This window comes from Tursiops truncatus, chromosome 5 (genome assembly GCF_011762595.2).
Source record: "Tursiops truncatus isolate mTurTru1 chromosome 5, mTurTru1.mat.Y, whole genome shotgun sequence".
NCBI lineage: Eukaryota > Metazoa > Chordata > Mammalia > Artiodactyla > Delphinidae > Tursiops > Tursiops truncatus.
In genome coordinates this window covers 1218044-1244679 of record NC_047038.1, presented here as the reverse complement: position 1 = coordinate 1244679, position 26636 = coordinate 1218044, and the positions used below count along the sequence as shown (strand labels likewise).

At 58.4% G+C, this 26636-nt stretch overlaps 1 protein-coding gene across 2 annotated transcripts in view; it reads left to right on the top strand.

Moving 5' to 3' along the window:
* Positions 1 to 25534, top strand: part of POLN (DNA polymerase nu) — a 172843-nt gene extending 147309 nt beyond the window's left edge. The window contains exons 20-26 of one of the 2 annotated variants that reach the window (XM_033856528.2): positions 3214 to 3296; positions 8046 to 8177; positions 13072 to 13182; positions 15437 to 15515; positions 21596 to 21663; positions 24085 to 24146; positions 25201 to 25534. In XM_033856528.2, coding sequence (XP_033712419.1) covers positions 3214 to 3296; positions 8046 to 8177; positions 13072 to 13182; positions 15437 to 15515; positions 21596 to 21663; positions 24085 to 24146; positions 25201 to 25377 — 712 coding nt within the window. In that variant the 3' untranslated portion in view covers positions 25378 to 25534. Of the gene's footprint in view, positions 1 to 3213; positions 3297 to 8045; positions 8178 to 13071; positions 13183 to 15436; positions 15516 to 21595; positions 23733 to 24084; positions 24147 to 25200 lie in introns of those variants that run through there. The other variant, XM_073804755.1, reaches the window with a different exon arrangement.
* Positions 25535 to 26636: the final 1102 nt, after the last annotated feature.

Genomic DNA, 26636 nt, shown 5'->3' with positions numbered 1-26636 from the left:
CTTTGTAAGTTTAAGGAAGTATCCAGCTATTCCTGTTTTCTCAAGAGTTTTTACTAGGAGTAGGATTGGATTGGATTGGAGTTGGATTTTGTCACGGGGTTTTTTTCAGCAACAATGTAGATGATCATGTCGTTTTCTCCTTAGTCGTATTCATGTGGTGAATTATATTAATGGACTTCCTAACACTGAACCAGCCTTGCTTTCCTGGTATAAACTCTGCTTGGCTGTGAGGTGCTATTTTCTTAATGTGGAGTTGGACTCTGTTTGCAAATATTCTATTTAAGATTATTACATCAATCAATATTCATAACTTTTATATTTTGAATAAATTTTAAGATTTTTAAAGAAAAAAATCAATATTCATAGGCAGTATAAGTCTATAATTTTCCTTTTTTATGCTATCTTTATCATGTTTTGGTATAACTGTTATACTTAATAAAATTAATTTGGAAGGTTTTGTTCATTTTCTACACTCTGTAACAATTTGCACAGCATGGGGACTCTCTGGTCTCTAAAGGTTTGATAGAATTCTCCTTTGAAACCATCTGAGCCTGGTGTTTTTGTGGGCTAGTTCCTTAATAATTTTCTCTATTTCTTCTATAGACATTGGTCTATTTAACTTTCATCTCTACTGGAGTCAGTTTTTATAACTGTGTTTTCTTAAGAAATTGTCCGTCTCACCTGGGTTTTAAAATGTACTTGCATAGCATTGTGCAAAATAATTTTTAAGGTTTTTTTTTTTAACTTCCTACATATCTGCTGCTACTTTCCCCCGTTGTTTCTTATTTTGTATATCTGTGTTTGCCCTTTTGATTAAACTAGCTAATGGTTTATTTATTTTCTGTAAGAACCAGGATTTTTATTTACTAATGATCTGTTTTGCTGTTCTCTACTTAATTTCTTTTCCTCATTAATTTCTGCTCCCATCTTTTTTCTAGCTTTATTATTTCACTCCTTGTGTATTCTTTTGATTTTCTTGTTTTTTTCCCTTGTGTTTATTTAATTCATATACTTTATATATTCTGTCATTTTTATTAACATAGGCATTTAGGGTTATGAAATTTCCTCACCGTTTTAATGTAATCCATTGGTTCTGACATAGGGTGTTTTCATTAGAAACTATGTGATTTCTGTTTATATTTCTCTTCAATCAAAAGTTGACTGATAGAAGTGTTTTCTGATTTATTTCTAGCTAGATGGGCTTTGGGGATTTTGTTTTTGTCTTTGATTTCTAGTTTTCTTATACTGTCATCAGAGTGTTATTTTAATATTCCTACTATGTGCGGCCTTTTGAGGTTTTTTGTGTGCCCTGGTGCATGATGTGTTATTGTGCGTGTGCCCCATGTGCTCAAGGAGAAAGCATGTTCTCTGTTATTGGAACATGATGTCCGATATATGTCCCTAGCATCTATTCATTCTGTCACACTTTGGTTCTGGGAAGAAGCAAGTCCCAGGAGAGTCAATGCTGCTCCCTCAGACAACTTTCCAGCCCCGGATAGAGCTAAGGGGGTCCCTAGTGTGGTTTGGTTGAGGGGCACCTGCTCCAAAATGCCTCCCTTGTCCCCTCCCTGCAGTGTCGCCAGACCCATTTGTTTGGGCCAAGCCCTCATCTGCCGTCACCGCAGGTGGCCCTGAGCAGGTAATGGGGAAGCTAGTCTTAGGTAAGCTTTTCAGCAATGTCTTTCCTCAGCAGGTTTGGAGCGCCTGTGGGATTTCCAAAATAAAGGGAGTTCAGTGAGGACCAAGGGTGGCTGGTGACATAGGGGTTGACACACATTTGTTCTGGGCTTGGGTGCATTTTGGTGTTTTGCTTCTTATCTAAATACAGCTGTTGACAATACCAAGTTCAAGGGTGGGATTTTAAAACGTGGGCAAAGTAGCTTAACACAGAAGGAAAAGGACAAAAAGAAATGCATCAGTACTTTAAAATCAGGTGGTAAAATGAATGCACTCTAGGACATCAATGAAAATGGTGAAGCAGGCAGCTCTGAGGGCCTGTCCACCAACAGAAGCATCCACAAATCAGGCAAAAACTGTTAGAACCAACTTGGCGGAACGCTGAAAACCAGTCCGCAGTTTACAGCAACCAAGCAAGTTCTGACTCAAGAAAAAAGCAGCTGAAAACAGTTAGGAGGGCTCTGTGGTGTTTTCCTTCGGCCCACACCCCTCCCACGACTCAGCAGCCTCCTGCCCAGAGTGGGACCCTGTCCCTGCTTCCAGGCACAGACCTTATTCGCAAAGAATAGTGTTTGTCTGTTCTAACTCGTCTGGGGGCTGACACAGGCATTGTTTCCCCATCTCGGAACTGTCTCCAGTCAGAAAAGTGGCCGCGTTGCTGGAAAACATCCTAAGGTCAACCACAAAAGACCTCAGTCGAGGCAAATAACAGAGCCTGAAAGCTTGGGAGGAAAAGCTGGGGAGAGAGGGTCTTTGGGAAATAGGGCATTCAAAGCCCCGTGCATACCGGGAAATCTAGAAGCCACGTGCAGGCCCGGGGCAGCCCATACACCCCAAATCCCTGCACAGATCCTAAGCTTTACCCCGTGGCCACGAGTGGAGGCCAGCCCTGCAGGAGGGCCCAGCACAGGGCTACCCACAGAGGTTGGACAGGCTCCTTTTTCTTCCTTTTCTCTCTCTCTGTCTCTGCTGATCTGACGTGCTCACTCCATCAGGGAGACTTGGGGTGTGCGCACGGCTAGGCGAGGATGGCCTAGCAAGGAGGAGGGGCCCTGGGTGCCCACTGGCCCCTGTGCTTCTCAGGCTCAGCTTTAATCTTCGGAGAGCGGCACGATTGCACGCTGCCGGGTGTGGAGTTGGTTCTTATTCTGTCTGAACGCCAGGACAGGGCCCTTCCTTCTGTAGGAGGCAAGGCACAGGCTGCTCATCCAATCCTGCAGGAGGCCCAGAAGCAGCCCCTACTGCAGCACCCACAGGCAGGCCCCAGGCCCCAGGCCTCCTCCTGTCTGCCTGGCACTCCGGTGGTGGAGCCACTTTTTGGGTTTGGGGTGTGGATACCCCAGAACCTGGCTGGCATCTGTTCGGAGGGGCCAGGCTGGCACGGACGCTTTAGATGCTGACTGTCTTCCCTACCGTACTACAGGCCTGACCTTGAAGTGGTTCTTGGGGTGTGCGGGGATGTGTGTGGTTTGGACCCTTGAGGACCTCCTCAGACAGGTGCCAGCGTGCCTGACAACGTGCCATCTTTCCATGCAGGAAGGACATTTCCCCAGAGCGCGTGACGCACGCAGACAGGGAGCAGACCAAGAAGGTGGTGTACTCGGTGGTCTATGGAGCAGGTAGGCTGTGGGTGGGCCTGAGGCCTTGGTGTCACCTATAGGCCAGACGGAGGCGGCTCTAGTTGTGCACCTGCATTGCAATGTGGCTGTGACTTACAGAAGTCACTCTCAGCCCATGGAACTCATTCTGTGCATCCATGTGTGCCGCTGTTTACACACATGTTGGTGGTATTTGTGATGCACCAGACACCAGTCAGACCACTCACGCCCTTAACCCTCAGGGCTCCCAGCAACCTTTGCACGGAGAGTAGACGTGCAGAAGTGAGGGCCGACCAAAGCCTCCCCCTACCCCACATCACACCACCTGCTGGGGGCCACACCTGTGCTTTGAGATGCTCCAGGAGCCCTTGTCGTCACCCTATTCCCCTCCCCTTTTCCAGACCCAGGACCCAAGGCAGAGCAACCTGCTCCCCTCCCCTCTCCCACCCTCTCCTCTCCCTTCCTGACCGTGGGCTCTCTGGGCTTTTAAAATTCTTTCTCCCTCTCGGGCTTGCTGCATCAGTGGGCCTGACGCCCCTCGGGAGTTGAGGGAGGGGGTCAGGAGAGGCTGTGGCCTGGCGGCCAGGCCTGCGTAGGCCCCTCCTGGATCAGTTCCATTTTGAGGAGCAGGGCTTGTGTAAAGACACGGAGAATAGGGTCCCTCCCTGCCATAGGAACCCTGTGTCCGTTCAGGGAAGAGCTGCCAGCGCAAAACCCTGGGCAAACGTGTAGTCAGCTGCAGGTAGGAGCCGCCTCGGGCTTCTCCAGTGTGGCTGCGGTGCCGTGTGACCTGCTTCCAAAGCGCCTCTTCCCGGACCGTGAGTGACCGACCTGCTTATGATGAGTCTGGAACCCGCTTCAAACCTGCCAGGGCTGAGGTCTCAGCCAGGACTCGGGCAGGGGCGCTTCGGCTCCAGTCTCTGGCCGGCGGGCCTCCCCCGCTGCCCCCGCTGCCCGGTGCACCCAGAGTCAGCCTTTGCTCCTGTAGGTCTGGCACCTTCTGGAGTATTCACTTTGTTATTTTCTGGGGAGGAAAAGAGCTCCACTTTGTAAATAAGCAATGAGTCATTAGCCGCTGCTTTGAGCCCTAATGCTGACAGGGTTCCCACCCCGGGCCTCGTGTCTGCCGCTCCCGTCGCCACCTGACAGCCGGGCTTCTGTGCACCTGTCGGGCTGCGTCTGCCTCGAGCGTGAAGTGGGGCCTTCGTCTCCTGAAGGGCCGGGCGTCCTGGGCTGCTGGGGCCCTTTGGAAACTCAGCAGAGAAGCCTTCAACCGCCTGGCTCCTGTGGGTTGCAATGCTGCGATTTCACCTAAACACGAAGGGTCTGGAAGCGGCTGCTCTGGGTGCTGGGAGCACATGGCCCCGGCCTGGCTTCGGGGTCATGGTCATTGTGAGGATGACAAAAGGCTGTAGAGGGAGAGCAGGACCAGGACAAGCGAGAAGACGTACCCCCAGCCCGCGGGCAGCCTGATCCCCACGCCTGCCTCAGCCCCTCTCCCCAGGGCTTGGGAGCCGCCAGGCCTCTGCCACCAGAGACCTGTCCCCCCCGAAATGGGAGTGCCTGCCCGCCTGCAGGCCTCGGCCCGGAGCACAGGCCCTGGGCTCACCGCTGCCCTCAGCCCACTGGACGCAGCCGCCTGCCCAGCACTGTGCCCCCCCAGGCCCGCTGGCAGCAGAAACCCCTGCTCCTCCTGTCCTGCCCTGAGCTCCTGCTACTCTTAGAGTCAGCGTGACCCTTGATTCTCCTCGCTGCGCATCTTAAGCTCACTCCACGTCCCGTCACCGGTGCGCACCGAGTGCCGGGCTTCAGGCCTCCTGCTCCAAGGGGCCGACGCTTGTCCGATGAGACACACGAGCAGGCCTGCGGGGACGGCACTGAGTGATCGGCGACATCCAGCATGACTGCTGAGCCCAGGGGAGGCCCCTCGCCAGGCCGGGCTGAGTTTTAAAGGATGTGCAGGAGCCGGTCAGGCCTGTGCCAGCATCCCTGGAGGCCCACGAGTGCCAGGCTCTCAGGAGGCCCTGGAGCTGTAAACAAGAGTGAGAAGCTGTTCTAGTTCAGCATGGGGCAAAGAGCACGTGGAGGAAAGGGAGTGAAGGTTTCCTTCCTAAACTTAGAATTGCACCCCCCCCAACACGGGAGGCAATTAGCCCTCTGTGGGGAAGCCAAACTGTATGTTCACGTGGGACCTATGAGGGGGGCGCCTCGTGCTCCCGCCAAGGGGATCCCTGCTCCCAGGGATGCACCTACGGAGACAGGCCTGCATTTTCACAACTGAAACAGCAGGAACCTGATCAGCTGAATCAAAGTGTGAAGGGAAGTTGTGTCGGAAGTGGGGACCCATGAACACGAAGCACGGAACAGAAGCCCTCACAGAGCCAAACATTGTCCTACTTGGGGGGCAGGGGCACGGTGGCCTTAGAGTGTGACAGACCCCCCCGGCAAGGGCATGGGGAATAAGGACCGGGGCCTGGAGAAGTGACCAGGCCCTCAGTCTCCGGCTCAGCCCATCTCTGCTTCTCTCAGAGTTGCCACATCACCGGCTTCTCTCGGAAGCAGGCTTTCTTCCTGTACAGAGACCTTGGGATATCCCAACAACTCAACAGAGGAAGGGAAAGGAATTCCTTCTCAGCCGTAGACACAGAAGGAGAAATGTGACTTCCGGCAGTGGCCACGGCACTCTGATCAGACCACCCTCCCACAGATATCAACTAGAAAGTATGCTAAAGTATAATAAACAACTACCTAAAGGTACTGAAAAGTGACCAAAAGCAGACAGAAATTGGAGGTGGGTTAACACTTGGAAGGAAGGAATAGCACAGGGTGAGTTTGCCGTTTTGTAGCTCTTCACCTGAAGGCAAGCCTCTGTCCGTGTTGTGTGTGGCTGAAACTCCCCGACAGAAATCCAGGGTCTTACTGGCTTCCAGAAGCAGAGGACAGGGGCTTCCTTGGTGGCACAGTGGTTAAGAATCCACCTGACAATGCAGGGGACATGGGTTCAAGCCCTGGTCCAGGAAGATCCCACATACCACGGAGCAACTAAGCCTGTGCGACACAACTACTGAGCCCACATGCCACAACTACTGAAGCCCATGCACCTAGAGCCCATGCTGTACAACAAGAGAAGCCAGTGCAATGAGAAGCCCACGCACCACAATAAAGAGTAGCCCCCCACTCGCCACAACTAGAGAAAGCCTGCGCGCAGCAACGAAGACTGAAAGTAGCCAAAAATAAAAATTAATTAATTAATTGGGGAAAATAAAAGGCAGAGGAAAGAGGTCAGGGCAGCCAGTGAATCTGGAAAGTGAAGGGAGAAATCTCAGAAAGAGTAGAGTCAAAGGAGAACCCCGAATTCTGGGCTTGAGCTCTGCTCAGATCTCTGGCTGACCCCTGACTGTGTGTGAAAAGGGCAGACTTCAAACAGCCCAGCTACTGCTGAAAGGACTGATGCGCGCTTTCAGCTGCTGCTGGCTGCAGGGGGACAAAGTTTGAAGTGTTTTGTTTTTTTTTTCCTAAGTCAGCACTGCTGAGAGAAACATAACAGAATCTAGAGTGTCTACAACATATCATTTATAATACAATAGCCAGAATACAAAACGTATGAAGAAAGAGGGTAACCCGGTCCATGCTCAAGAAGAGAGATGTGTGTAACTGAGTCCCTTTGCTGTACACCTGAAACGAACGCAATGTTACCAATCAACTACGCTTCAATGTTGAAAAAAGCAACAGACTCCTGATAGACTCTTGATACAGCTGTCAACGTGGATGAACTCAAAACATTATGGCCAATGAAAGAAGACAGCCAGACACAAAGGAGTATTTATAGTGAACAATTTATGACACCATTCATACGAAATTCTGGAACACAAAATTAATTTACAGTATGGCATACTTTGTGTTATATATATTTTACCACAAAAAATAATGAAAAGAAAATCTGCACTGATAGAAAGCAAACAAGTGGCTTCCTGGGATCTGGAGTCGATTGCCACTCGCGTGTCGTCCTGGAACTCGGGGTGCCGGCCTAGAGCTTGGGTGTCATCCTAGAACTCAGGTGTCGTCCTGGAACTCGGGCTGTCATCCTGGAACTTGGGTGTTGTCCTAGAACTCAGGGTGTCGTCCTGGAACTTGGTGTGTCATCCTAGAACTCAGGGTGTCATCCTAGAACTTGGGTTTCATCCTGGAACTAGGGGTGCCATCCTGGAACTGGGGTGTCGTCCTGGAACTCAGGTGTCATCCTGACCAGAGATCTTGCTATAAGAAGCTTCTCCAGAACGCCTGCGTCCTCTAGGGACCAAATATTGGTCTGGACCAAAAGTTTTTGTCTCAAAAAAACATTCCAAGGGTGGGAGCTCCTTGTATTTTGGCACTGGAAACTTCCCTTCCTCTTTTATTTGCCGGCCCTCTCCAGCCTCCCCCAGTTCTGGAAACAGGCTCCCTTCTGGACAGGCTGCAAGCAGGGACTACAGCTCCTTCACCAGGGCTTCACCTGCCAGGCTCTCAGTCAACACTGTTGAATAAATAAATGTTTAACAGGCTCCCGTCCAGACTGGCTGGCACCGAACACTTGGTCTGTAAAGCCAAAGCCAACACCATCCTGACCAATCAGAAGAGACCAGTGGTGCCAGTTGGGCCTTGACGCACCGAGTCTTCCAAGATCCCTTCTGTGGGCTCACTTCCACGCGTGGTGGTCACTGCCTGGTAGCTCGTGTCCTGGGAACCCGCTGGGCGAGAGGCTGGCCTCTGATCACGCTTCTACTCACACAGGGAAGGAGCGACTTGCTGCTGGCCTTGGAGTTCCCATTCAGGAAGCTGCCCAGTTTTTGGAGAGTTTTTTGCAGAAGTACAAGAAAATCAAGGACTTCACCCAAGCTACCATTGCCCGGTGTCACCAGACAGGTCAGCCAGCTGCTGCCAAAGCCGTCGGCAGGTCCCCCTCCCTCTCCCACGCCTTCCCTGCAGTAGCCAGGTGGTCTCGCAGACCCTGCTTCTCCGGTGGGTGGGTGAACAGATGGGAGGGTGGTGGGTTGTTGGGGGCTGGGTGGGTGGGGACTGGGTGAGCATCCGGCCCCTGCTGGATAAATGGGACCAAAAGGCTCCACGTAAGGAGGGTCCAGAGCCAGGCTCTTCTGGAGGCAACAATACTAAGCTTGAGTTAGAAATGATAGATGGATAGATACACAGAGAGAGATGTCCTGCACCTAAAAATGGAGAACTGTGTTCTTAGGAAAAGCATGTGGTATATCCACAAAATTTCGCCACAGTTTGGTCACAGATTTCAAAGAATATCAAATAGAGCATGTTCTGTGACCACAGTGGAATAAAAAGGTAGTTTATATCAATATGTGTGGCCATCCATCCATCTGCCTATTTGGAAAAATCATTGCACTCCTAAATGATTTAAGATTTTAAAAAGAAGTCCCAAGCCAATGACAAGCATTTTAGCAATAAATGACAGTATAAGTATCTCAGTGAAAAACCGTAAGACATGGCCAAGTGGACCTTCACTTAGAGATGAAGGAATTCTTTAAAAGAGTGCTTTAAAAGAAAGAAAAATTTCTGAACATAAATGACTATATTCAACACAAGACATTTGGGAACGAGCAGCAGAGTAGATTAAAGAAACAAGAAGGAAGGAAATCAACATAGGAGCAGAAGCTCATGAAACAGAAGCAAAACAGAGAGCAGTGGTCGCCACAGAGCAAGCGGAGGGTCAGCGCACTTGGGATCACGGAGGATTGGCGCATCCCGCAGGGCCCGGGATCCTCCCGGGGGCTCACTGATGACCTTTCTCTCGGGAGCCCGTGAGTGCAGGGCGGCCCCACAGGCTCCCCTGGGCCTGGCCGCACATCCCGACAGCAGCCTGTGCGGGGTCAGCGCTCAGCTCCTGCAGCCTCCTGGGGGCTCGAGAAAGCTGGGAAACCGTTTCTATCCCCCAGTGAGCATCTCACAGGCTTCGGCTCCTGGGCCTGGGGGTGAGCCGTACGGAGGCTGCACAGCCCGGGTCGATGCCTACAGCCTCCTCACTGGGGCCCCACGCTTGGGAAAACTAAAATACTATCAATTATGAAATGTGAAAACAGTGATAGAACCCAGCGCTGCTGAGTGCACGGAGCCAGGGTCACTGCAGGAGGGGGGACAGCCACACGCAGGCCCTCGTGCCGCACAGCGCGGCCAGGCGTGGTGTCCACGGCTGCCCACAACTGGCTACGTCATCCTCACTGCAACTCAAAAGCTTGGGTCACATCGTGACCCTGCTTTACAGGTGAAGAAAATGAGCCCCGAGAGGTCAAGTAGCTTCCTGAGTTCACACAGCTAACAAAACAGGCAGTGCCAGGCCGGGACCCACCCACCAGGCAGCTTGGCCCAGCCAGTGCCTCTCTGCTGCACGGCTCTGCATCCCTGCCCTGCACTGAACTTTCTCGAAGGGCCGTGGAGCTTTACGCTTGCCAGCGTGAAGCACGCATGTCCTTTGACGCAGCAATTACATTTCTGGGCAGACGCTCAGCTGTCATTAAATTATGCTACAGACATTTGTTGGGTGCCTACCCGTGTCAGGCACTGTGTTGGCACCAGGGATAGGACCTCCTGGCTCTCCTGGAGACACAATCCAGGGAAACGTAACCCACAGTGAGCAAGTACATCCAGGCGGTGTCAGAAAGATGGGATCCTGGGTGTGGAAGAATCCCGGGGCACTGGGCAGAGAGCAGCACAGGGCAGCCCTGGGGACGGTCAGCCACAGTGACACAAAAAGAGGTGACACCTGAGCAAGACCAGGTGAGAGGCCAGGGAGAGCCGGCAGGGAGGGGCGGGGCCAGGAAGAGGCAGGTGTGCGCCCAGACTCTGCACAACACCACACGGGTCACGAAAAGAGCCTGGGTTTCATTTTTCGCAGATTGTTCCAGCAAGAGTGTGGAAAAGAGGTCGGGAGGGGAGCTGATCAGAGCCAGCACCTGGGAGCAGTGACACGGCTGTTAGCTCAGGAAGTCCTGGGAGGTGGGATGGAGGGGGACCACTGGTGAGAGGTAGACAGCAGGGCGAGTAGGGAAGGAGGTGGTGTGAGCCTGCGCTCTCCCTGCAGGCTCACTGACCTGCCCGGGGGTGGACAGGTGGGCCAGGCAGGTTGACCATGATGCTGATGAAGCTGTAAGTTCAGGGTCCTCCTTGTGTGGGCCCCTCCTCCCAGGCCCCGGGAGAGGCCCTGCAGTGTGTTCACGTGGTCACATCTTTTGTAGAATTGGCAAAAGCAGGGTACTTTAACTGCGATTGACTAAGATGCTGTCTCTTCCCCTCCACCCTCCTCCACCGTACTCCTTTCCATGGTATGTGGCATTGCCGTGGCCACAGCTATATTTTGAATCCGGCTTAAGGGGAAGTCAAATTGGTGCCTCATTTAGTTCGGATCTCAGTGTGGGTATTCCTGAGGTTTGTTGCTCTTTCCATGCACGGTTGAGGGGTGCTAGCCGTCCTGGCACAGGGATGGCTTCCGGGAGCATTCCTTCCATGCCTTCCCACTTCCCGAGTGCAGTAACAGGAAGGTGCAGGGCCAGAGGTCATCCGCAGTGTGAACAGGAACTATAATCGCCAGGACCGCAAGCCTTGCAAACAAGATTTGAAATGTACGGAACCAGGGGCTTCTGCTTTGGGCCGCAAAGAAGTTCCGACTTTCCTCCCACCATAAACAACTAGAAAACTGGGCAAAACGTATGAAGCAGCTGTTCCAGACACTGGATCATAGGCAGTGTATTACTCTGGTCTCTGATAGAACAGAAGCAAAGGAGGGAAGCCCTCTGACACCCTGTGTCTAGGGCCACAGACCATAGTGCAGGAGGGGAGCCCAAGCAGATTACAGTGGCCTCGCTGAGTTGAGGAGACAAGGATTGGGTCTGGGAGGCAAAGGCAACCGGATCTTGCAAGGTAGACTATCAGAGAGGAGGAAGTTATAGAGAAAAAGTCTCCATGAACCTTCAGAGGAGTCCCCCGTCTGTCCTTAATACTGAGATACGTGTGCAGAGAGTGAAACGCCACAGGACTAAGCAGAATCATTTCTGGGGAGCAGAAGGCTGAACAACCTCAGAGTTCACACAGGGCCAGGAGATGTTTGGGTTCTGACCATTGGAATGGAGGGTGCTCAGTGGATATCTGAGACATTCACCCAGAAGGGTAACACTTCAGCAGTAGGTCTAAACTAGCCCTAGATTAAAGCTGCTCTAAACCCACCCTAACAAAGCTTAAAAGTCGGCCTCAAAAGGATCAGGCGATCTGCAGGTACCTCAGGCCTGCCTAACACTCTTGAAAGGAAAACACCAGGGGCTTCCCTGGTGGCGCAGTGGTTGAGAATCTGCCTGCCAACGCAGGGGGCGTGAGTTCGAGCCCTGGTCTGGGAAGATCCCACGTGCCGTGGAGCAGCTGGGCCCGTGAGCCACAACTACTGAGCCTGCGCATCTGGAGCCTGTGCTCCGCAACAAGAGAGGCCGCGATAGTAAGAGGCCCGCGCACCGTGACTAGAGGGAGCCCTCGCGCAGAAACGAAGACCCAACGCAGCCAAAAATAAATTAATTGATTAAATAAAATAAAAAAAAGGAAAATACCAAACCCCATCACTGAACAACATAAAACGCACAATACCCAGCATCCGGTCAGAAATCACTAGACAGGGCTTCCCTGGTGGCGCAGTGGTTAAGAATCCACCTGCCAATGCAGGGGACACGGGTTCAAGCCCTGGTCCGGGAAGATCCCACATGCCGCGGAGCAACTAAGCCCGTGTGCCACAACTGCTGAGGCTGTGTGCCACAACTACTGAAGCCCACGCACCTAGAGCCCGTGCTCCGCAACAAGAAAAGCCACCACGATGAGAAGCTTGTGCACCGCAACGAAGAGTAGCTCCCGCTCGCCACAACTAGAGTGAGCCGGCACGCAGCAACGAAGACCCAACGCAGCCAAAAATAAATAAATAAATATTTAAAAAAAGGAAAAATCACCAGACACGCACAGAGACAGAGACTGGAATGCGCCCGTCAGAAGCACGGCTCTCCCTGTTCTCGCTGCCTGTCACAGTGAGGGGACTTTAATTATACGTTGCCTGGCATTGGAGCAGGTGCTTAACACACTGTCATTTTTATAATTATTGTGTATGTGAGAAATTCTTCCAATCCTCAGACACATAACGTGTAAGTTGGGGATTTAGTTCTTACCAACACCTAGTAAAACCAAAGTTCTCACTGGTCAGGAACATAACCATTGCAGCACCTCTGCATTCATTCTCTTAAAGAGGACCCCAAATTATGGAAGCTTCAGGCCCCACAAAGCTTGGATGTGCCCTCATGTGTAGGGATGTGGTCTCTGACGCAGACCATCAACCCCTCCTTGAGTGAACTAAGGATTAATGCTTTTCTCCCCACCTCCAGCTGCCACACTGTCCAGAATTACTTCTGTCCCCAAGAACCACAAGTGGTTTTTCACCTTTGGAGTGTAAAAACCGCCCTTCCTGTCCTACATCAGACCTAAGCACGGCCAGAAGTTAGAAAGTGTGCAACACATGGCACCGGGCAAGCAAAGGCTACTCTGCTGCTGTCCTTGCTTTCCCACCGCAGAGCCCACCTGCCCTAGAGACAGACCCAGAGGCCTCAGGGCGGAGCTCCGGCACTGCTGCTCCGGCTGCAGCAGGGAGGGTTCCCGCGGGGCCCCAGGACCTAGTCTGAGAGCAGCTGTGCCCACAAGGGGAGGGTCCAGCAGGGCGCCGCGCCGCCCGCTCACTGCTGCTCTCATCTTGCTCTTCCTCCGTGTGACGCAGGCTGTGTGGTGTCCATCATGGGCAGGAGGAGGCCGCTGCCGAGGATCCGTGCGCGCGACCCGCAGCTCCGGGCTCAAGCAGAGCGGCAGGCGGTGAACTTCGTGGTGCAAGGTGCCAGAGCCCCTCTGCTGCTCGGTTTCCAGCCCCAGGAGATGAGTGCCAGGGTGTATCCTGCTCTCGTCCTCCTGGCGGTTACTGCTGGGAGCCGCAGGGCAGGTGCTCAGCACCTGGTCCCCTTCCTGACTGCGACGCACCCCACGAGGCCAGACGGGAGACAGGCTCCAGGAGGTCATCCGGCAGGCGCCAGGGCCAGACCTGGAGCTCAGTCCCTTGACCCTCGGCCTGGTCTCTCCGCCACAGCCCTCATCCTTGGCAGGCATCCGAACCCTAGTGCACCCGCCACGGATCCGTCAGTCTTCCTTAGAATGGCCAAAGCCACAGTCTCTGCGTGGAGGGCAGGTGTGAGGCGGCGCTAGGCGCCGTCCTGATGAGGCCTTGGGGGCCTGGGGGTCGGGCAACGTCCCCACCTGTGACCCCAGTGGTCACGGATGGAGAACCAAGGTCCCTGGGCCCAGAGACGAAGACTGGAGGTATGACCCCAGCCCCCGAGGGGTTTCTGCAGCAGGAGGGTGGCCCGGGCCCAGCAGACGCGGAGTGCGAGGCGTGGATGGTGGAGCAGGAAGGTCAAGTCCCCAGCGAGTGCTGCACAGAGGCCGGTGCAGCAGCACTGCCCGGCTAAGCTCAGCCTTGGCGAGCAGGAGAGGGCGTGGCAGCTGCGGGAGGACGGCTGGGACCGGCTCTGGGCTCAGTGTAGCGTCTTCCCGGGTCCTGCCCTGCTGTGACCACCCAGACGAGAGCAGAGCACAGCGACAGCCTCCAACCCTGAGAGGTCCCTGCGTCTCAGGCCGGCTCCCTCACGCGAGGCCGTGGTTGGCTCACGACCACCCGCCTCTGTCCCTGGCGGCCTTGAAGCTGGTTTGGAGAAAAAACTGCACATAGACCTCTCCACATGGGACCAGGAGGCCTGGCCATGCTCTGAGCTCCCCCGGAGAGGTGATCTCCCAGCACGGGACAGCACGGGACAAGTGACCTGCCGTTGCCCGTGCTGAGCTGAGCCGGTGCCCACCAGGGAGCTGTCCCTCCACCTGGGCAGACACAGGGCCCGGCAGGCCTGCTCCCGCATCCCACCCCACCCGCGCTCTGCTCCCCCCGCCCCCTCACCTCCTCTCTCTTGGCTCTGCTCCTCCTCCTAAAGTAGCAAAGCCTCCCGACATCCCAGGCCCGGCAGAGGGTCCCCGTGGTGCTGAGACCCCTCGCGGCCGGCAGGTCAGTCGCAGAGACCAGACTTGCACGTCCAGCATTCCTGCTGCGCTCGTGGAAAGTGTGGCCCTGCAGTGGAGGGAGGCGGCCCACTGACTGGGGCCTTTTATTTCTTCGTGAACCTCAGGAGCCTTGAACAGCTAGAGCAGCTTAAAGCCAGGAATGGAAACCTGAACTTCAGTCTGTTTCCCGTGATCCGAACCGGTTGTTGAGACACCCACTGTTTGCCTGGCGCTGGAACAAGCGTGTCCCCTACGCTGGCCAGCACCTCCAGAGTGCCTGACTGACCATGTGATTGATCCCGCCCAAGTCCTAGAAGCCCGTATCATAGCCCCACTCCACACACTGGGAGGCTGAGGTTCTGCCAGGTTCAAGGGCTGCACAGCGGGAGGGCTGAGGGAGCGGGGGCTGAGCCCATGGCCGCCGTCCGGGCTCCGTCATCCTGTCGGCTGGTGCAGCGGGCACAGCCCAGGTGTGGTCAGAACCTGTGAGCATGCTGAGACACTGCTCCCAGGGGCAGGTCGTGTTATACGGCAGGTGTAGGGTCCCCAGTCAGCTGACTGGAGCGTATCAGAAGGGGACATCCCAGGTGGGCCTGGGCTGATCAGGTGGGCCCTTGAAAGAATGTTTAGGGGTCAGAGTCAGCGATTCTGGCCGTGGAGGGGCAAACACGCTGGGGAGAGGGCCCGTGGCACAGACCTGAGGGTCACAGCCGCCAGGAAACGGGAACCCCAGTCACGTGACTGCAAGGAAATGAATTTTGCTGGCAACCTGAGGTCATCTGAAAGTGGGCCTTCCTCAGGGGAGCCCCAGATGAGGAGGACACAGCCAGGTCCACACCGACCTCAGCCTGCGAGGCCCTGAGCAAAGGCACAGCCACACGTGCAAGAACTGAGAGATGGTAGATCCTTGTGGCTCTCACCTGCTGGGTGTGGGGTCATGCGTTAGGCAGTGTAGAAAATTCAGACAGCCCTCCTGGGTGGGCAGGGCTGCGGGGCCCCGGGCCTCACACTGTTCCTGAACCAGCGCCCTTTGTGCCTCACAGGCTCGGCCGCGGACCTCTGCAAGATGGCCATGATCCACCTCTTCACAGCAGTGGCCACGTCCCCCATCCTGACGGCCAGGTCAGTGAGTGAGCGCCAGCCGGCCCAGGCCCAGCCCAGGGTGCGGACCTGCCCTCTGCAGGGCTCGGGTGGGCGGCCTGCTGCTCTGCGCCTAGCCCACGGGCAGACGCCTCCAGGACGCGAAGCCACAGTGGCCACTTCCCTCCGGGGCTTGGACCGGACAAGCTCGCTGACCCCCACGGAAGGACCCACTTCAGCCAAGGTGCTCCCAGCACTCCCAGGAGAACGCTTTGTTCCCAGCTGGGGCTGAGCAAGGCGGCCAAGGGCCCGCTCACCCCGGAGCACGCTGAGTCTCCCCAGGTTGCCTGGTGCAGAAATGTGTCTCCCCTCGGTGAGCCCGAACCCCTTCGGGCACGGCCCCAGGGGTACACACGCCTCAGAGTTGGGTGGGCCCCGCGGCCCCTCAGACAGGACATGGGGCTACACACTGCGTCCGCTCCCAGCCCCTGATAAGTGAGCCAGAGGCCCGGCTTCTGCTGCCAGCCCCTCCCCGAAGGCTCTCACCAGGCTCCACGTCTGCGTCGGTTGCTCTCCTGGGCACACACCCCGAGCAGAGGGAGTGTCCGGGTGACCAGGTGTGCTCGTCCCAGGCTCTGCTGGCCCAGAACCACCCCTCGGGCCACCCAAGGTCCTGGCCTGGGTGCAGGTGGGAGGGGGTGGGTTCTCCTCCCAAATCCCAGGATCCCCTCCTGGCAGCCCACCTGGGCTCCCCAGAGGAGTGAGTATGTCCGACCCCAGGAGGTCTGCCTCCCTCCCTCTTTGGTCTCTATGTCTGTTTGCCACCCCTGCGGGCCCTCCCAGGCTCCACATGTGGGCCAGCGGGGGCCTGCCTGCTCAGGAGCCCTTCCCGGGCGTCAGCCTGTCTGCACCTGGGGAGGAAGCTCATGGCGGGTTAGGTGATGAAAATTTATGAAGCGTTAAGTGGTCTCATGGGCCGCACCCTGAGGGGCGTCTGCTCACTCCGCTGCGCTACGGGGCGTCACCAGCACAGAGGACAGCTGGCCCCTCTCCTGCCACCTCTGGGCCACGGGGCCTGCTGGCCTGTGGCCACCCTTTTCCATGTGAGCTTACGGTTTTCTCTAGGCTTCTGATACTATTTTATATCCTCAAGGCATGGGATTTTTCCTTGCCTGACATCTTTCATCTTTGCTTAACAAGCTTCCGCCTTTACTTCTTCAGATGTTTCCTCCTGTTCGTTTTGATGTTCTAGCCTACGTTCTTTTGTCAATTTCAGCAACTTTGTAGAGAAGTGTGTCCGGGGCAAAGGCCCTGGCCTGCAGGGTCGTGTCCTAGTAAAGGAGACGGGAGAAGACCTTCCCAGGCTCCACCGCTGTTGGCCTCCGCCTTCACAGCCCCTGCCCCGGGGCACTTCCTCTGGTCCATGGTTCACCTTACACCCCTGGGAAGGAGCAGCCACACCCCGGCTGTCACCCCAGGGCTGGGAGGAAGGACAGAGGGTGAGAAGCCTGAGACCCGGCAGGATATAAGTGCTACCCCAGGTGCCCTGCGGCAGCTGCGCCAGGGTCTGGGCTGCTGTCTCCGGTTCCTGCAGCAGCTGCGGGAGGTGAGGGGGCAGGAGCTGAGTGGGAGATGCTCTCCTGTCGCCAGGTCTCTCCTGCCGGCCGTCCCCAGCACGCACACGCCGAGGCCAGACGCCTCTTCCATCCAGGGCTCCTCGTGGCTTTCTGCTCGACTCCTGCATCCTGTTCACTTGTGCCTTTTCTGAGGGTAAAACGCGCGAGGGTGTGTGGGGCCTGCGCGAGCACCGGTTGTTCCACGTCCGCGACATCTCACGTCTAGGAGGTCTGGTCCATCTCCAGTTTCTGTGGGATGGGTAAGGGAAGTGGCATACGAGGGCCTGGGGCTTTTTGGTGACAGTCCTCATCCAGGAATTCAGAAACCTGGTGGCCATCCCCTTTGCCAGCGCTGTGTTGTCTTCAGGAAACGCGTTTCATAACAGAACACGTTAACCGCTTCGTGTCGTTTCAGAAACCGAAGCAGGCCAGTGTGGAACACGGCCGTCCACGCTGTGCGTGTGAACTTGAGTTGTTCTCCCTGGAGTGGCAGGAAAGGTCTAGGACGATGTCAGTGGTCGGGGTGGTGGGGGGGCAGATGCGGGCCACGCGTGAGCTGGTATCTGCCTGAAGCAACGTGACTGGAACATGTCCCTGGGGCTCCTGGCACCTGGTCCAGTCGCCCCGAAGTGCCCCGCGGGCTGGAACCACAGGATGGCCTCCACTCACTGCCCACGGGCTGGGGAAGGAAGGCCAGGGGGCTTATGACCCCAAGCGCTGCCGTTGGCCGAGAGCTCACTTGGCCTCGTGCTGAGCTGTCGGGGGGCGGGGGGGGCGGCCTCCTCTCTTCCGACGTGAGACCCCCACGACAGGCCCTTCCAGGTTTCAGACCATGTTGGGGCTGGAAAGAAGCTTTGGAGGCTGTCGATTCCAACACCTGCATGTAGAGAAGGGAACCCGAGAGCATGGTGCAACACGGCCCAAATCACCAGAACTAGACCAGCACTGGGCCCCCCGGCACGCTGCAGACTCTCCTCCCCTGGGCTCGTGCAGAGGACCGCAGCCCCACTGCTTCCCCACTGGACGGCGTGGCAGCCTCAGAGGACACTTACCCTGCTCCTTTGCCGATGGTTACAGGACAGCAGGGTCATCCCACCACACAGGCAGCCCTCTGCCCACCTGGCAGCAACCCGAGGGCATCTGTGGTCAGGCTTAGCCCGGCATGTGGGCTCTTGCTCTCCCCATCTCAGGAAGGGGCAGAGAAGGTGCCCGGGGCCCAGGGCAGGCGACAGGACCAGCCAAGCAGCGAGGAGCAGCCTTGAGGGACATGGGGGCAGCAGGCCCTGGACCTCCCACGGTGACAGGGCAGCAGGTGGAGAGGGCTCTGCAGCTCCTGGGCCCTTGAGGATGTATGGGAAGCAAGGCTGGGGCAGCCAGCAAGCCCCTGGACCATGGCCTGGACCACAGCAGCCACTGGCCGGAGTGGACGGATGGGAGGCTGGGCCTTTGGGGGCAGGAGGACGCCACGCTGGTCCAGCAGGAAGGACGCAGAGCCGTTAACAAAACCTGACCTTGACAGCACAGAGGGACTGCGGGGGCACTGAGACCAGGCTCCCCAGAGCGGCCGTCTGTGGTCACCTGCGCAGGTCAGGACAACAGCGTAACGGCAGGGGCGTGGGGCCTCGCCGTGTCTCTCAAGGACTGTGGCCAGGCCGCGGGAAGGCCTGGGGCTCAGCCACCGTGCGCCTGTGCTCTCAGATGAGTCCTCAGGGTGTGCTCAGGGCTGAGGGCGCCTGGAAGGGAGGTGAGGTGAGGAGGCCACAGCCGGGAGGTGAGGTGAGGCGCTCCTGGAGCGTCCCCACAGAGCATGGTTATGTGCGGCCTGTCCGCGCAGGACAAGGGGACGGGAAGTTCCTCAGCCATCAGCTCGCTTCCTGGGAAACAATGGGTCTGACACCTGTGTTCACCTGCCCCACCCGGGCGCCTCCTGTGCATTTCCTGTGCCCCAGTTTCCAACTGGAGATATGGTAATGTCGCAGTCAGCTGTGAGAGAGATGTGTGAGTGACTAACAATTCAAACCTATCCTTAGGTTGCTGGCACGCCAGCAACTCAGAATTTCACAATGTAATTTCAAAAAGTATGAAAACTCTCGGGAGCCGGAGACCCCACCAGAGGCCTAGAAGTCAGTTCAGGAAAGTAAATGGCAATGCTGCCAGCCCGGCCTGGCTGCCCGGGGGACAGAGCCGAGAGCCCTTGGCCAGAGGCTGCGCTAACATACAGGCCCCTCCTTGCGGGGACTGCGGCGTCTGCCGGCCCGCAGCCTGCGGCCTGGGCTGGACCCAGCATGCCCTGGGGATTCACTCCCACGAGCAGGATGGGCTGTGCCTGCTCACGGCAGCTCAGACGTAAGTGGACTTTCCCCCATCGTGAGGGATCCAGTTGCTGACTTCGGTTCAGAGGCTCAGGGCGGCAGGACTGGAGTCCCTCTGGCTCCCTGGCCGTTTCCCTGTTGGTGCCTTGATAGAGGTGGCCACTCCAGCCATCACAACGCGTAGCAGGCAAAAGGAGAAAGTAGTGGTGCTAGAAAGGGTACCTGCCCCCGCCCCCCCGCATGTCAGCCCTTTCAAGAGCCTTCCTGGGAGCTGGGGGGTACCCACCGCAGGTGGCTGGGAACACAGCCTCATCGCCCCCCGACCTAGCAACAGAGAAAAGGGGAGAGTGGTTCAGGGTAGAGCTCTGTGCTTCTCGGTTACAAAGTCCTGCACAGCTTCTGAAAGCGCCGGCACAGTCCGTCTCTGCACTGGGCTTGAAGATTGCTCCCTGCGCCCGGCCCGACTCACCACTGTGGTGACCCCTGTCCGGGGGCCTCGCCTCCCCTCCCTGTGCAGCCCCAGCTCCCTGGTGCCCCTGGGCCCACAGCTCTGCCAGGCGCTGCCTCTGCCTGCTGTGGACAGGCAGTACGGTGACAAGCGTGCACAGGCAGTACGGTGACAAGTGTGCACAGGCTGTACGGTGACAAGGACAGGACATGGCTCCTTCCCTCGGAAGCAGCGTCCTAGAGGCAGAGACCAGGTCACACAGAGGGCAGAGCACATGCCCCCCCCACCCCCCCACATGCTTACCCTCCCTGAGGGCTACAGGCCCTCAAGACCATCCTGCACCACGCCTCCCCCATCCCTGAGTGCACAGGGCGAGCCTCCTTCGTCCGCCCCAAGGAGGGGCTGGCACCAGGTCTGAGGTCACAGCCCCCAGTAGGTGTCAGAAGCCAACCCAGATCCTACCTTCTTTTTTTTAATCAATTTATTTATTTTACTTATTTACTGTTGGCTGCGTTGGGTCTTCGTTGCTGCATGCAGGCTTTCTCTAGTTGTGGTGAGCAGGGGCTACTCTTCATTGCGGTGCAGCGGGCTTCTCATTGCGGTGGCTTCTCTTGTTGCAGAGCACGGGCTCTAGCTGCACGGGCTTCAGTAGTTGTGGCTCGCGGGCTCAGTAGTTGTGGCACACGGGCTTGGTTGCTCTGCGGCATGTGGGATCTTCCCGGACCAGGGCTTGAACCCGTGTCCACTGCATTGGCAGGCAGATTCTTAACCACTGGGCCACCAGGGAAGCCCCCAGATCCTACCTTCTAAGCGCGGGGCACGCCTGGCCCATGCTGGCCAGATCCTTGCAGACCGTGTTCTGTGCGGCCAAGGAACAGCTTCCAGGGCCGATCCCTGGGGTGTCCCCCTCCTCCATCCCCACCCCATGCACACATGCGCACCTGCCAGTCCCTGGCGCTTGAGTCTGCGTCCTCCCAGGAGCCCTGCCCCTCAGCAGCACCTTTGTTGCCTACACACCTCCTTCCACTGCAGCGTCCACACCCCCCCCCTCTCTTCCTCACCCAGAGGCATGTGGGGACAGACACCCCTCAAGGGGATGCCTGAGGGGGCTCAGAGAAGTGGGGCATCGAGCAAGGACTTGTCCAGCGGAGTGGGCTGGAGTGAGTGCTGACTCCTCCCCTGGAGCTCAGCCCTGGGCCCAGACCCAGGCAGGGAGCGTGGTGTCTCGGGGACAGGGAGTGGCCAGGAGGGCAGCAGCAAGGTGCCCAGGCCGTGGGCCAGGACCCAGGAGCAGGGACATGCTGGGGTCTTGTGCCTGCAGAATGGCCTCGAGTAGAGCCCCTGCCCCCGCGATGGTCCAAGGGGGGCTCTTCTTCCTCAAAATGCTCAGCCCCACTGTGTCCTCGTCAGGCTCCCCAGGTTGGGGGGGGCAGGGGGTCGCCCGGACCCTCTTATCCTGGGCCCTCTGCCTCCAATGCATCATTCTAACCTGTGTTCTCCTCCTGCAGGCTGTCCTGGTGACGGTGCCGTGACCCCCGCCCACCAGCCCCTGCCTGGGTCCTCTCACTCCCCACCGAGCCACATCCTCACGGGCACCTTGTGCCAAAACCCAGGCGGATTGGCCAGCGCCGGGCAGTGCCCCACGCGCCCCCGTGCACATGCCCCCACGCGCCCCTTGCCACAGGCAGGGACAGAGCACGGAAGGCCCACGCACGGGGGTGACTCCCTCCACCGCATGTCTTGCAGGTTGGTTGCCCAGATCCACGACGAGCTGCTGTTTGAAGTGGAGGATTCACAGATGCCTGAGTTCGCAGGTGAGCCCAGAGGAGCCAGGGTTGTTTCTGTTTCACGAATAGTTACAGTATCGCCCTGGGGGCTCACAGGCCCCCTCCCTGCACCTGCTGTGTGCCCCCTGCAGAAGGGCCAGCCTTGTTTGGGGGCCCTCGAGAGGTCTGGACGGCCATTCCCTGGCCAGCAGCCCTTGGGGAATGCTAAGTGCCCTACTGGGGGCCCCGGAAGGATGGGGGCGACATTGGGACCCCAGGCCGGCGGGAGCCAGGCGGTGGGGCCGGCAGCAGGGTTAGTGCTGGAGCATCGGGGTGACTGAGGCCCACAGGCTGAGCACAGACTCCAAGCCTGGGTCCCACCCTGCCCCGCGACAGGCACCACCCGCTGTGAGCCCTCCGGGATTCTCTGAAGCTAGAGACCACCTGTCCCCGACTCGGTCCTCAGGTTGGGCAGGAGTCCTCCCCTAAACAACTACCACTGCAGTGGGCATGGGGGCCTCTCTTCTGCCTGTCTAGTGAGAGCAGGAGCCCTAGGGCCCTGGTCCTTCTAGGCCCTGCAGGGCCTGTGAGGGAGGTGGCCGAGGGTGGAGAGAGTACAGGGCTGGGCGTTAGGGCTGGGTACCAGCCTCCCAGCCAGCTCCCAAGTGACAACTGGCCAAGCCCTCCCCCAGCTCCGCCACCACCTGCAGAGACCTGCCCTGAAAAGTGGTGAGACCACTATCCTCAGCACCCCAGCCTACACGCACCTCCATCTTACAGCTGGGAAACCAACCCACAGCAGGGCCCCATCCTACACAGGGTCCCGTCCTACACGGGGCTTCAGCCTACACGGGGACCCATCCTACACCGGGCCCCATCCTACACAGGGTCCCGTCCTACATGGGGCTTCAGCCTACACGGGGCCACATCCTACAGGGGGGCCCATCCTACATCATCATTTGAAATCTGTTTGGAAATAATGGGCCTGAAACAAACCATTTGATGGGATTGGCGGGTGCTCAGCTGCTGGTTAAAGAGGAAAGAAAAAGTCCTACATCTGGAGGGAGCCGTCTTAGGAACAGTCCAGTTCTCGTTCATCCTGGGGGCAACTGCTAACTGTTTCAGGCAGGCATTGAGGCTCTGCTCCCTGCGGCTCCCTGAGGGATGCAGGGGCCTCGGCCACAGGCCAGCACTCAGAGGCACCACCTGGCGCTGTGCTGGGAGAGCTCTGGGGTCTCGACCCAGCCACGGACCACGAGACAGGTGAACCCGCTGTGGGCCGGGGCTGGCTGCCATCTCTGAAATGCTGGGTGGTCAGGACACACCTGATGGCGGCCCAAAGGGCAGACCCAGGATGGGGCTCTGGGGCCCCCAGCCCAGGGACCCTGCCCTCATGGGCCATATGGTGCAGGCCGGGGACACGGGTCACCCCAGGGAGAGGCCTGGGAAAGAGCCAGCTCCGCCCGACTGCCACCGCCCCTCTGCCCAGTGGTTACTCGGGGTCACTCGTTTAGTCAGTCGCACAAAGGGGAGGATACACAGGAGGACCTGGCGTTGTCTGCACACCCAGTGAGGGGGTGTCAGGGTCCGACGCCTCCCATTAGAAGCACCTGGACACCCTGCAGCTCCCCAGGGAGGCCGGGCCCTCTGCAGTGCTCCCCTAGAGTGGGCTGGGCCCACGCTGCCCGCCCACCTCCCCACAGCCGGACCCAGGAGCCACAGCAAGTGACTCCCCACTCCCCGGCCACACCAGTGTCCCTCTGCAAGCACAGAGAGGGTAGCGAGGCCTTCGGGCAGCAGCTGATCCTGCGCCAGACACCCCAGGCCCTGTGCCCCCGCGAGTCAGCCGGGGACCCCTGGGGCCGCGGAGGACAGAGGACAAGGCAGCCTCTGCCCATTCCTTGGGCGTTCCTTTGGCGATCTTTGTACTGAAATGTCAGATAACTTAGAGCAAACCCTGAGGAACGCTGAGCCAGCCAGCCCCTCCCGCCGGGCTGCTCCCGGCCCAGCCCCCAGTGCCATGGAGTTGTCCTTGCAGCGTCACGGGCACGTGAAACTTCACAGGGGTTTCGGCGGAGGCACAGGTCGTCCTGCCCGGGCTGCTCGGGCCAGCGGGATTGCCTGGCCTGGCCACCGGGGGCAGGGGGGTGGGGTTGGCACAGGGGGCCCGCAGCTGCAGACAAGCGTGTGGGCGGGGCTACAGCGACGCTTGGGACCCGAGGGCCCTGCTCGCGGCACCCACTGCTGGGGCCCGTTAAGGCGCCTTCAAGCACGTGCCAGTGGGAGTTGGAACCAGTCGGGGAGAGCCACAGTGGCTGCCAGAGCAACCAGTACAGGTGACCATGACTGTGTGGACCTGGGAGAACCAGGGATCCTGGGGGCTGGGGTAGGGCTGGGGCCTGGGTATCCTCCTGGCTCCAGCTCTGCCAGGCAGGCCCGGGCTGCCCCTCTGTCTTGCCTTTGTCCCAGCCCTCGTCAGGGGGACCATGGAGGCCCTGCAGCACGTGCCGGCCGTGGAGCTGCAGTTGCAGGTGAGGGGGCGGGGCAGGAGCTGGGCGGGGCCGGGCGGGGCCGGGCGTGGGGGAGGAATTCATCAGCCCTCCCCCCAGGCCACCACCACCTGCCCCAGGTGCACCTGGACGTGCCAAGCCAGTCCCAGCCAGGCTGCTGGCTGTTGGCCCTCAGAGGGGCTCCAGGTCCCCACCAGGAAGACCTTCGGGTCCAAGCTCCCCCAGGGTGGTGGGGAAGGTGGAGGAGTAACAAGGAGGTGAGGGTCCTTGAAGTCTTGCACATGGGCCGCACAGGGTCAACAAGCACCTTGGAGCCCCTGGAAAGGCTGCAGGGAAGGATGGCTTGCCCCTCGTCCCATGGTCGCTCCCTCCTCCCTGCCGTGGAAGCAGCCATGCTCTGTGCCCCTGGGGCCCCTGCACCCATCCCACCATTAACTTCACCCCTCACCTCGCCCTGCGGGCGGCAGCTTGGCAGCATGAAGGAGCGCCCACACAGGCCCAGCCAGGGACGGGAACTCCCGTGTTCTGGAGTGGTTGGCGTTTGCTCCTGTGGCAGGTGGAGACGTGGGGGACCCGAGGTCCCCAGGAGCCCAAGAAGCCCCACCTCACCCCACTTGTAGCCCTGCAAGTGGCAGGGGGCTGCAGCTGTGAGCAGCCCCCTCCCGTTGAGAGGGAGCTCTTGAGCCATGGTCAAGGGTGCTCTCAGGATCGGGTCCCTAGGAGGGCTCTCCAGACTCCTCTGCACCTCTTGAAATCAGCTGATCCCCCTGGGGGACACACCTCCCTATGCCAGAGCCCCCTGCCTGGCCAGTCCCGACGAGCTCCTTGCTGCACAGGGGCCCTGGCAGGTGAGGGGTATTCAGCCAAGGTCGAGGCATCGTGACAGGGTGGGTGTGCGGTGAGCCCGTTTACCTGTTGCCGTGTGTGCGTGTGAGCGTGTGCGAGTGTGCGTCTGTCCGTAGCTGAGCTGCTGTGGCCGTGTCTAATTGTGTGTCTTGGGGCAAGTGGCTGCCCGCGTGGGGGTCTGGGCGGTGGCTGGGAAGGTCTGGCGCTCACCTCTGGCTGCCACCCGCAGGTGCCCCTGAAGGTGAGCCTGAGTGTCGGCCGCTCGTGGGGACACCTGGCACCACTGCAGGAGGCCCCGGCCCGTGACCCCACCACCGTCCTGCCGAGTCTCCAAGCAACCGCCCGGCCCCCGCCGGCGCCGAGCGCCTACCCCCACACGCATTTTTCGCCTTCATTGGGTCTGTAGCCCCAGGCAACAGCGGGGAAGAGAACTGGTTTCCACCAGCCCGCTGTGTGGCCTTCCCAAGGTCAGAGTCGAGCGCTCGGTACTCGGCTAGGGCCACCTTCCCTCTGGAGCTGGGGCAGCTGGGTGCCCCCCGGAGTAAACGCCTCTTGTGATGTGCTCAGCCCTGTCTGCGTGAATTCTTCCCTTGGGTGGGATACACCATGTGTGCAGCCCTCGGCCGCTTGGGCACAGCCAGGGCAAGCACCCCAGGCAGGAGTGGCCCAGCCCTAGGTTGCCCCAGGCTGACAGCTGCTCACCACCTCGCAGGTGCCCAGGAGCTGCCAGCAGCCTGGCTCCCAGGGCCTCCAGGGCCGGGGCAGTGACGTACTGGCCAGAGATCACAGCCTGACCGCCCTCCTGAGGGCCAGAGGGGCCCATGCACAGGTGCTTGCCGGCCAGGTGTCCACGCGAGCTGGTTCTCACAGACCCCCAGGGCCGAGGGAGGGCATGGCCCGTGTACCCCTGGCGCCTCACAGCAGCCTGTGACAGAGGTGCCACCCCCTGGCATGGTGGGGACACTGAGGCAGGGGAAGGTCACCTCACTGGGACAGGTGTCCCAGCAGGACTGCAGCTGGGCTCCCCCCGACCCTGCCCCGCACCACTGCCCAGCCGCCTGTCTCATCCCGGGGCCCCATTCCCAGACCCTGGTCTGGGTCCAGGCTCTGCATGCCACCCTCCAAGTGGGGTGCAGCGCCTACCCAGGGCAGGGCGAGCATGTTGACAGGGCCCAGATGCAGCTCCAGGAGTGGGCACGGGTCCCCCCCCCCACCGGCTGTGGACTCTGCTCCTGTTTAATGGCAACTAGAGCCCACGGGACATGGCATCATCTTTTCTGAGTGACGTGGATCGTCACAGTTTATCATGCCCAGACCCGTTTTTCTCATGGCTTCAAGACCTCGTCACTGGTCTCATGGGCTGTGCAGCGTCCAGATGGCCAGGCCTGACCGCCATGTGATAGAACATTCCAGAACCTGGAGAGCTGCCAGGGCCCTCCACGCCACTGCCTCTGTTGTGTATCCGTATGTCTGAGTGGCAGCCTGTCTTCATGCTCTGTCACCTCAGAAGCAAGACCACTGCCGGGCTTCACAAGGAGCATCTCACTCAAGCAAACGACCGTCCTTGGGAGCTGACATCTCTGGGCCAGCGCGGACCGCCGTGTGCCTTGTGGGGGGAAGCCACATGGGGTGGGCACATCCCAGAGCGTCCCAGTCGGACCCGCG